The 11,473-nt window shown below is 41.7% G+C and overlaps 1 protein-coding gene and 1 long non-coding RNA gene across 3 annotated transcripts; one reads left to right on the top strand and one right to left on the bottom strand.

Moving 5' to 3' along the window:
* Positions 1-407: 407 nt before the first annotated feature.
* LOC123519342 lies at positions 408-2,825 on the top strand. The gene is made up of 3 exons (XR_006678991.1): positions 408-449; positions 662-874; positions 2,665-2,825. It is a non-coding gene; the product is annotated as an uncharacterized LOC123519342 (long non-coding RNA).
* Positions 2,826-5,450: 2,625 nt separating this feature from the next.
* LOC123519341 lies at positions 5,451-10,009 on the bottom strand. Of its 2 annotated transcripts, none has more exons than XM_045280589.1 (4): positions 9,882-10,009; positions 8,909-9,231; positions 6,929-7,139; positions 5,451-5,860 (listed from the first exon to the last, which is right to left on the bottom strand). In XM_045280589.1, exons 2-4 carry the CDS (start codon positions 9,117-9,119, stop codon positions 5,851-5,853), a joined length of 432 nt encoding a protein of 143 aa, XP_045136524.1. In that variant the 5' UTR covers positions 9,120-9,231; positions 9,882-10,009; the 3' UTR covers positions 5,451-5,850. The 2 variants fall into 2 exon arrangements, with proteins under 2 accessions (XP_045136524.1, XP_045136525.1); XM_045280590.1 differs by having other exon boundaries at positions 7,019-7,139.
* Positions 10,010-11,473: the final 1,464 nt, after the last annotated feature.

Genomic DNA, 11,473 nt, shown 5'->3' with positions numbered 1-11,473 from the left:
CAACATATATTTTGTCTCACGAGTATGACTGAAATTAGCGATGTGTGGATAAGTTGTTCTTTATGATTAAGTATAATTTTATCTAGTCATATGCATTTCTCATGAGTACTGATATAATTTTTGTAGTTTTCCTTAATGTATTGTTGAATATGTGTTCCTGAAATGCGTGTAAATCTCTCGTTACCTCCTCTTTTTAACCTGTATCCTTAAGTTGTAATAAATCTGTTTCTGAGAGTGTAATTCTCCACCCTCAGACGTTGACGAGTGCGTGGAGTCGCCCAGATCCTCTCCCTGTGGACCATCCTCTCAGCAGTGTTCGATCCGCCCACCAGCATCACCAACGGTCAGGAGAAGACGGTCATTGAAGTGTCAAGTCCCCAAGCTGGCATGGTGGTGGGTGTTGTGCTGGGCTCCTTGGGGTTCTTTGCTTTGCTGTTGGGCTAAGTCAAGTAAGTAGTTTTTCACTCCTTTATGCTGTGGATGTGCTGTGGCTGTGCTGTGGCAAAGATGGCGTAATTAAGTAGTGGGTGAGATTGTAGCAAACTTTAAACACTTCCTAAATTGTTCTTGACACACTGACAATATTCCTTTAGTGTATAGTTAGCGGACTCACACTTCATACCTTTCCTTTCATCTCACCTGCAACATGTTCACTGTACAGATGTTTGTCGGGTTCCTGAAGATGCGTCGATGTGTTATCATCCACGCAAGCTTCCCCAACCCAGCCAGTGTACCACAAGACAACAGGCACTGAGGAGAACGGGAGAAGGGAGCGAGCGGCTGCATGCACCATTGAACAGGACGGCATTGTATTCCTCCCACAGGAGTGACTACAACGAAGCAAGCCCAGAATAAAGTGTTGATTGACCGTGATGTGAGTATTGTTGTTTGCACATCACACATTTATCACCACGTGTCCAGTGTGTTTTAATTCTATTAGGTGTATTTGACGTGCCTTGAGTGTGGTGTAGAGATGTGTTTGAGTATCTGCATATATTGAGTGTGTTTTGAGGGCATTTTGAGGTGTTGCATGGTGTTTTGAGTGTTTTTTGGAGCAGTTTTGAGTATTTCAAGTTATTTTCGTGTGTATTGAGTGTTTGTAGTGAGTTTTGGGTGTATATTCCAGCATTGTGAGGTGTTGCATTGTGTTTTGAGTGTGTTTTGGGTTAAATTTTAGTGTTTTATGTGATTTTTGTGTACTGGGTCTTTCTATTGAGTTTTGGGTATGTTTTCTGGCATTTTGAGGTGTTCCATGGTATTTTGGGGTCATTATTTAAGTTATTTAAGTCGTTTGTGTGTGTGTCGGGTGTGTGTGTGTGGTGTGTTTTGTGGTGTGGTGTTGGGATCAGTGTATACAGTGTTTTTTTAGTGAATTGTAAATGCGTTTGTTGGATGGTATTTTTAAATAGTTTGGCATGTTTTAAGGGTAATTTTAGACAGTTTGGCATGGTTTAAGGACATTTTAGACAGTTTGGCATTTTTTGAGGGTATTTTAAAACAGTGTGTCATGTTTTATGGCCTTACTGAGACAGTTTGGTATGTTTTGAAGGCATTTTGAGACAGTTTGAAATCTTTGAGGGCATTTTAAGACAGTTTGGCAAGTTTGGATGGCATATTAAGACAGTTTGGTATGTTTTGAGTGCAATTTAAGAAAGTTTGGCAGGTTTTGAGGGCATTTATCATGTTTTATGGACATTTTTAAGACAGTTTGTCATGTTTTATGGACATTTTTAAGACAGTTTGATAGTTTGATATGTTCTCCTCCTCCTCCTCCTCCTCCTCCTCCTCCTCCTCCTCCTCCTCCTCCTCCTCCTCCTCCTCCTTCCTTCCTTCCTTCCTTCCTTCCTTCCTTCCTTCCTTCCTTCCTTCCTTCCTTCCTTCCTTCCTTCCTTCCTTCCTAACTCACTCCCTCCCTCCCTCCCTCTCTAGGAAGTACTATCACAGAAAAGGCAAATTGTGAAAATGAAATAAAAAAGAAGAATTGGAATAGCAAAGACAGCCTTCAGACACTTAAGAAAGATATTGACCAATATTAGCATGAATATAACTCTAAGACAATGTATACTCAAGTGTTATGTATGGTCCACATTAACGTATGGCTCTAAGACATGGACGATAAAGAAGAACATGATCAAAAGGTTAGAAGCAGTAAAAATGGGGTTCATGCGAAGAATGCTGAGAATCCCTTGGACTGCATGGAGCACTACTGAAGAGAGATTGAGAATAGTAGTAATGGAAAGAACACTGGTGAAGAGTATCAGGAGGAGACACCTAAATTTTGTGGGCCATGTACTAAGAGGACATGGACTGGGGAGAGAATGCTTGTTGGGGAGAGTAGAAGGAACCAGCGAGAGGAAGACAGAGGGTCAAGTTTATGGACACTTTGGTGGAACACGTCGGTGATGGCTGGACAACTGTGGATCAGGTTAGAGTGGCTCAAAACAGAGGAGGATGGTGTTCCATGGTCGCCGACGTCACATGACAGGCACCTCGGTAAAGGTAAAGGGTTGGGTTGGGTTATGCTGGGTTGTTTTGAGTTAGGTTCATTTCGATTCAGTTTAGTTAAGTTAGGTTAAGTTCAGTTCAGTTATGTTTGGTTTAGTTCAGTTCAGTTTACAAAATAGTGAAGGTGACTCAATGTAAACAGTGCACCTCTCATTACAGGAAAGTCAAGCCAAGAGTCCCTGAATGCTGCTAAGGAGACACACTGCTGCTGGAACACTGCACCACCAAGCCAAGTCAAGCCAAGCCACAACACAACATAAGCCTTCTACAACACCTACAGGCATCAGCAACACCCAGAGTACAAGACAACACCTGGAGCCATGAAGAACAGTTAAGATAGATTAGCAGTTTGGCATGTTTTTTTTTTTTTTTTTTTTTTTTTTTTTTTTTTTTATTTATTTATTTATTTTTTTTATAAAGACATTTTAAGACAAGTTTGGCATATTTTTCAGGGCATTTTAAGACTATTTGGCGTGTTTTTATGGTATTTTAAGACCATTTGGCATGTTTTTTATGGCATTTGAAGAAAGTTTGGCTATGGTAATACTATTTTATTGACATTAGGGAGGGTGTATGGAGGTCACGAGATTAATGGGCACAGTCTTCACTATTTTAATCCCCCTCATGAATTTGTGAAGCAAGTGTTGGATTCTCAGGACAAAGATGCAGTGTGTTTGTTAAGAGATTCACTCAGCAGTCACTCACTCATTCACTTACTTAGATCAGAGGGAATGAAGAAAGTGCATTGAAGTAAATGTTGCTGCTTGTGTGTCAGACAAAGGCCTGTATTCACAAACACTTTACTCTCTCACCAACATGACTTCCAAGGCCACAAAGATCACTGGCAGGGTTTTCAAGAGTGTTTCTCCAGTTAATAATGTAGAAATGTTGTCACTCTGCCTCTGGAACCATAAAATTAGCCTTAACAATGCTTTATTCACTCACCACGACTGTTTTCCAAGGCCACAGAGATGACTGGCGGGATTTTCAAGACTGTTTCTCCAGTTCATAATATAGAAATCTTGTCATTCTGCCTTTAGAACTGTAAAAACATTCTTGAAAATGCTTTATTCTCCACCATGACTATTTTCCAAGGCCAGAGATGATTGGCAGGGTTTTCAAGAATGTTTCTCTAGTTAGTATTGTAGAAATCTTGTCATTCTGCCTTTAGAACTCTCTCTCTCTCTCTCTCTCTCTCTCTCTCTCTCTCTCTCTCTCTCTCTCTCTCTCTCTCTCTCTCTCTCTCTCTCTCTCTCTCTCTCTCTCTCTCTCTCTCTCTCTCTCTCTCTCTCTTGAGAAAGCATTGGTTTGTAAGATTGTGTCACCACTTCAAAACCAAACATTTTCATCTTTGAATATTTGTTAACTTGAAAAATTGTTTAAAAATATTTTGTGAAGTTGAAAATTTGTTCAGATTTTTTGATGGCCTCAGCGAAGACTATGGCCATTAATCCTCTGATGTTTATTGTCCTTTGTTAATGGCAATGAAATGGTCTAATGGTACACAAATCTCAAGGTAAAAATGTCTCCTAGTACTGAAGGGGTTAAAATAGTGAAAACTGTGACCATTAATCTTGTTACCTCCAAAGACCCTTGCTAATGTCAATAAAATGGTCTAATGGTATGCAGATCTCAAGGTAAAAATGTGTCCCAGTACTGAAGGGGTTAAAATAGTGAAGAATGTGGCCGTTAATCTTCTGATGGCTATAGATCTTTCCTACTGTCAATAAAATGGTCTAATGGTACACAAATCTCAAGGTGTCCCAGTATTGAAGGGGTTAAAATAGTGAAGACTGTGGCCATTAATCTTCTACCCTCTATATACCTTTCCTAATGTCAATAAAATGGTCTAATGGTACACAAATGTCAAGGTAAAAATTTGTTTCATTACTGAAGGGGTTAAGATAGTGAAAACTGACCATTAACCTTCTGATGTCTGTCTATAAGCCTTTCCTAATAAATAAAATGGTCTAATGGTACAGAGATCTCAGGGTAAAAATGTGTCCCAGTACCTTTGAAGGGGGTTGAAATAGTGAAGACTGTGCCCATTAATCTTGTGACCTCCATACATTTATTTCAGTGTTTTTAAGTTGAAATTTTGTGTAGACATTTCTCAGTTTTTATACTGTGAAGACTGCCCATTAATCTTGTGACCTCCATACATTTCTCAGTGTTTTTAAGTTAAAATTTTGTGTAGACATTTCTCAGTTTTTATACTAAAAATTTTGTGTAGACATTTCTGTTTTTATACTAAGTTGAAAATTTGTGTAGACTTCCAAGCAATGTGATTGTTTTTATACTAAGTTGAAAATTTGTGTAGACTTCCAAGCAATGTGATAATAATGTAAATAAAGAATTGTTATTAAATAAAAGTCTAGGGAGCCCCTCGCATTTAATTTTAGCTCCAATATGCATCTGCCTCGTCTCCGGAGACTCTTTCGAGTATTTTCGACTTAAGTACATTTATTACATTTTTTGGGCCCACTTTGGGTTTTTTTGCTTATTTTTGACCATTTTTGCTGGTTTTTGGCCAGTAGTTGCAGTATGGGGCCCATTTTGGTTTTTTTGTTTGCTTTTTTTGACCATTTTTTGCTGGTTTTAGGGATCAATTTTTTTTGGCCAGTTGAGCAGTATTTTGTATTTTTTTTTTTTTTAATTTAGCTTTATTTTGTTTTCCCCACATTTGAATATTTTCAGTTCATTCTCCATTTTTGTTGTATTGCTTGAATATTTTCAGTTCATTCTCTCCATTTTTGTTGTATTGCTTATGATAAAAGTTTGAGATTAGCATTTTTATTTCTGGCGTGTTGATTGTTTAAGAGTGAAAGGAGGTTTAATGGAGGCAATATTGGTGTGCGAGACTGACCTAAGCCAGCTTGAGGTGATTACTCACTGAAACCACCCACAAATATTACCAGGAAAGGAAATTCACCAAAACAATAAAGAATTCTTCACAATTTATTATAAAATCATGACAACAGCTCCAAGTACAGTGACAAGACCATAAGGAGGTAGAGGAGGTGGTGGCAGCAGGCGTTGAATGGCAGGATGTCTGCGATGAATCTCACTGGACGGCAGCGGCGGTAGTGGTATGTTGCAGGTGTTTGCCAGGCCGCTGCGAGGCGAAGTCCCTCAGTGCCAGTAGCGGCGACGGCGGCACGTGTTAGCGGGACTGCAGTGAAGGCCCAATGCGAGGCGGAACCCATCCGCCGAGTAGCGGTAGCGGGGGAGGACGCCGGAGTTGGCAGGGTGATGGGGAGAAGGTCAGTGGAGGCGCAGTGCGAAGCCGGAGTCCTTCCCTGATGGTGCAGGACGCACGGGATCGCTGCAGTCACGGCCTTTGGATCACCAACTCCTGTAATGGACAAAAATTAACCGATTACCTCCACATGTACCACGCCACACGGTTATCATGCCACACTAGGCGGTGGCGTAGTGGATAAGGTGGTAGCCTTAAAACACTTCGCCATCTGTCGAGTGGTTTCAAGTTACCTACATGTGTCACCATGATAACCAGGTTCTAGGTGGTTACACACATGAGCTTCAGGGGTGATACTGCGCCACTGATGGGTGAAGCTGAACAGCGCTTCCCATACACTCATTGAAGTGTGCCTACAGGCGCTATCGGCCTGAACGTAAAAAAAAAAAAAAAAACCCATTACACTTCGCCTCAATCGGCCTCTCACTCGCCCTCCTGTCGAGTTATTTCACTTACACCCTTCTCCCTCGTTCTTCTCCCGAGTTTCATAGCATCCCGGCCCTTTCCAGTCCTTGACACACACTCACCCCTTTATGATCACATCTCCCAGGCCAGTCATGCCAGTCTCCGTAACCCACACCACGTCACACCCCCTACAACTTCCCCCACATCCGATCCTCACACCCACACAACCAATCTTGCCACACATTCATCTACCTGGTTAGTTGTATCTTCCCTGCCGTCATCTGCTGGTTCTCGTCGCCAATCCGCCACTACGCAACACATTTGCCTCACTGTCATCCACTCAGCCAGCCAGTCTGCCAGTGCTTCCAGGAGTTAATGAAATCTCACCCTAGATTGTCGAAGTTGCCCATTAATTGTTGATTAATGCAGTCTTATCATACACAAGTTTAAATATTGCCACACCCAACCCCAAACACACACAGGACTACACACTACAGCCACTACTGTGGCTGCTCTGTGGACTCGTCCTCGCAAGTGACTGACTGCGTGTGAAACTGAACTGTGATCTAACCGTCCGAAGGTTCAAAACGTGTACGCGTAGTAGACGGGTAAGTGGAGACTGGGGAGAAAGGGGATGGGGTGGGAGGGTGAAGGGATGATACAAGTCACGGGGATGATTGTGTACATAATCGAACATGAAAGAAACTACCCTACACTACCCTAAGAAGGGTCCAATTACCCTAGTTTAGGGTATTTTACCCTAAATTGGAAGCACTGCAGTCTCCCTTAGCACCAGCAGCAGCAGCAGCAGCAGTCATTACAGTGCGCGATGCAAGCCAGAGTCCTTCCCTGATCTTGCGACGGTGGCGGAGGCAGAGGTGTTGGTAGTGGGCGTTGTAAGGGAAGGCGTAGTGCATGGTACACGAGGCTCTATTACCGCTGTGGAGTCGGACCTTTGGATCGTCAATTCCTGTAATGGACAAAAAAAAAAAAAAAAAGTGAACTTGTTCACTAGTTATCCCTACAGCTAACACGCAACATTGCCCTAAACGCACTCCTTCACTGCCTCAATCAGCCTTTTACTCTTCATTCTACGTATTCTTAATACTACTACCACCATCACAAATCAAACAGTAGTATCTTGTTCACTAATTACCTAAATCTAACGCCACATTATCTAAACTCCTTCAATGCCTCAATCAGCCTTTCACTCTTCTCTACACATCTTCATCACCACACATTCCCTTCACGTCTTCACTTTATCCATAATGTGCACCAACTCACTCGAACACTTCATTTCCCTCCTCTTTGTCTGTCCTAAAACTGCTTCACTGCTTCAGCCAGCCTTTACTAGTCTCTACTCTGTTGTTGTTGTTGTTGTTGTTGTTGTTCCTCCTTACTCGTGCCCAAAGTCACAAACACTCGCACCACACCATCCCTTCCGTCTCTATTTTATCACACTGAATTCAGTTCACACTGCCGCCTCTTGCCATGATCCATTCACGCTCAGTTGATTCCTCCCAGCCATTCTCAACCCTCCCCCCCACCGCCACACACACACACACACACACACACACACACGGCCCGGTAGCTCAGTGGTTAGAGCACTGGCTTCACAAGCCAGAGGACCGGGGTTCGATTCCCCGACCGGGTGGAGATATTTGGATGTGTCTCCTTTCACGTGTAGCCCCTGTTCACCTAGCAGCGAGTAGGTACGGGATGTAAATCGAGGAGTTGTGACCTTGTTGTCCCGGTGTGTGGTGTGTGCCTGGTCTCAGGCTTATCCGAAGATCGGAAATAATGAGCTCTGAGCTTGTTCCGTAGGGTAACGTCTGGCTGTCTCGTCAGAGACTGCAGCAGATCAAACAGTGAATTACACACACAGTCACTCGTGAACCTCTTAAACATTTACGCCTGCCTAGCACTTCAAGAACTAATTTCATGAATATATTCCCTAACTTATCGTTATACTACCACATCTCGCTTCTAATGCACGGAATTTGGAACACCAGCCTCGTTACGTTAAGAAATCCTGTCCACTCATTCTTTTCGCCGATTCCGATACCTATTCTATAACGAGGGAACCACAATGACTAATCTGAGACATTTTAGCCTCAAATACAACTTAAGAAGTTCTATAGTAACGCGACACGTTTAATCCCTTCAGCACCAAGACGCGTTTTCATATTCCTTTCGTTACTATTTGGTGATTTTATACAACTTCAGATACTTACGTGAGAAATTAAAAGTGAAAACTCTGGCCATTAACCTTGTGACATACATACACGCTTTGTAACATTAATTGAATTATCTAATCTCAATGTAAAAATGCGTCACAGGACTGAAGAGGTTAAGCGTAATTCTTCCTTCCTACACAACTACAATGACCACGAAAACACTTCACTTGTTACAGCCATTACCCAAATCTATTCTGAACCCACGTTAACTCTAACCGTACTAGTGAATGAATGACCATCGGCCCTTATTGGCAACTAGACCAAGTAAATCTAACACTCATAAGTAGCGATGGTTCCTGATACATTCTACATAGACACGCAGACAGAAACCGTTTAGTTAATCTTCCAATAGACACAGTGCACATCCTACACATATCCTGTTATCCTTTATCAGTCAATATTCCTAATAATCCTCAATTTACCGACTAACAAAATCCTATCACCACAGCAAGTCAATGCACACACAACACCGACACTGTTAATTTTCAAACACACCACCAACCTTTCCGCTGTGCTGTGCTGTGCTGTGGGGTGGGGTGGGGTGGGATGAGGTGGGGTGGTGTGGTGTGGTGTGGTCCGCTAACCTCACAGCAGCGGCACGTCACCCCGTCGCACGAAAAACCTCTATCACGTAAATCAAGCTTCCCGTTACTATTACCGCCGTTGCTGCACGTCACGCCCACGATAAGACACAGACGGACACTGGACTGCATAGGCTCGAGGGGTCGGTGGTAGCGTGGTGGCGTGGTGCCTGGGTCAAGAATGATCTAGCTGGTGTTCTGAAGTCCTGAGCTTGCTTTGGTTCTCGTCTCCCCCCCCCCTAACCTGCCAATAAGGAAAGAGCAATTTGAGGGCAAACGAGCATATGAAACGCTGCCAGTGAACCTAACGACTGGTCCACCATCTGGATACAAACTAGACACGCTCTTTAACTCCTTCCAAACCAACCGTTACACACACTCAATTGCATTCATTTGTTTTATCAATCATTCTCACCTTCCGTGCAGTACTTATAATAATACAGGATTTTTTTTAATAATTTTGTTGTAACATCTTGAAGCTTCCTTCGTAATACATTGATTATGATAGATAATAATCTCTCTCTCTCTCTCTCTAAATGAACCCTGCCTATAAATCAACGAATAAAGATTTAAAAAAAAAAATACGTATTACTAACGGAAAATTGATTATAATAGATGATAATTCTCTCTCTCTCTCTCTCTCTCTCTCTCTCTCTCTCTCTCTCATGACTCCTGCAAATCAACGAATAAAAAATTTAAAAAATAAAATAAAACGTATCATTAACGGAAAATTGAGTATGAGAGATAATAATTCTCTCTCTCTCTCTCCAAGTGAACCCTGCCGGTAAATCAACGAATAGATAAAAAAAAAAAAAAAGAATTATTAACGGGAAATTGATTATAATAGGTAATAATAATCTCTCTCTCTCTCTCATTGGGTCAGGACGTGCTCACTCAGCGCTCTCCAACACCTTGCTGCTGTTTCGGTTTGCTGGAAACGAGATTGTTCCCCACGGCGGTGTTCCTGCAGCTGCTGGTAGCTCTGCTGCAGCCACCTAGATCGTGGGCCTTCCTCCCTGATGGCCTGCTCCGGCCTTGCTGTGGCGTCGTGCCCGGACTTTGACCTGGCGATGTTCGACCCCGAGGATGACTCTGCTGTCGTGAACCACTGGCCTGACCTGCCTTCTGCTGCGCCGCCTCACCACCCTTCACCCGCTACCCTGGCTATGTGTACACCACCCTCTACTCCCCACAGCCCCTCCCCGCCCAGACACCCCTCCCCTCCAGTACGTCCTGCCAACACCACCACCGCCACCACCATCAACACCAGCAGCAGCAGTAGCAGTAGCAGCAGGAGCCAGGACGGAGGAGGAGGAAGGAATAAGAATTGTTTGTTAGAGAGAGAGAGAGAGAGAGAGAGAGAGAGAGAGAGAGAGAGAGAATTGGAAGAATAAAAGAGAATATTATTTTTTCTCTGTCTCTCTCTTCCTGTTTGTATTTCTGTAAGATATCTGTAGTTATTTTTTTATTATTATCATTATTATTATTATTATTAGTAGTAGTAGTAGTAGTATATTATTATTATTAGTATTACAGAGAAAATTTAAAGACATGATGTACAACAGTTAGTCTATTATATTTCTGTAATAGACTAACTGTTGTACATCATACCTTTAAATTTTCTTTTTTTTGCATTAGCTATGACATTAGAATTTTGTACTATATTTTGTATTGGATAGGAAATTCTTAGTGAACCAATCAGATTTTGCCGTCTAGTGAGTAGGAGCCTAAGAATACTGGTAAGCCAGTCTCCCTCCCCACTTACCTGTTGGAGGAACAAGTAGCAGGACCACTGCGTCTGGTCATTTTTTTTAACGTTTTACGTGTGGTTTTACAGTGCCCTTTTGTATCTGAAGATGGGATAATATGTACTTTCCCGAAACGTTGTGAAGTGGATATAATGAAGATAACCGTCCTTTTGTGGGTCTTCTCTCTCCTGTACCGTGTGTAATATATATATATATATATATATATATATATATATATATATATATATATATATATATATATATATATATATATATATATATATATATATATAAGAAAAATAGAAACGAGGAGGAAGGAAGAGACAACGAACTGGTGGCAGAAGCAAGAGAAAAAAATAACGAAAGGTCAGGGGAGGAGAAGAAGGCATTTTTTTTGGAGAATTCTAGGAGACAGGATAAGGAAATGGTATATAAAAGAGAAGGAAGAGAAAAAAAAAAATGGAGCAAGGTTAACTAAAAATGATAAAAATAAGAGATTAAAAATGATGTATACGAACATAGATGGGGTTTTATCAAGTAAATTATAATTAAGAAATTACATAAAGAAAGAAGAACCAGATATTGTATGTCTGGTGGAAACTAAGTTAAATGAGGCAATAAAAATACATAGATAAAAGGTATAATATATGGAGGAGAGACAAAGTGGGTAAAAGAGGAGTCATGATGATGTTAAGGAAAGAGATGGTGGTAAATCAAGTGGAGTTTGGGGGAGGAAAA

The sequence above is a fragment of the Portunus trituberculatus genome, chromosome 45, assembly GCF_017591435.1.
Source record: "Portunus trituberculatus isolate SZX2019 chromosome 45, ASM1759143v1, whole genome shotgun sequence".
In the NCBI taxonomy this organism is placed as follows: Eukaryota; Metazoa; Arthropoda; class Malacostraca; order Decapoda; family Portunidae; genus Portunus; species Portunus trituberculatus.
This window is presented reverse-complemented; position numbering and strand designations above follow the sequence as displayed.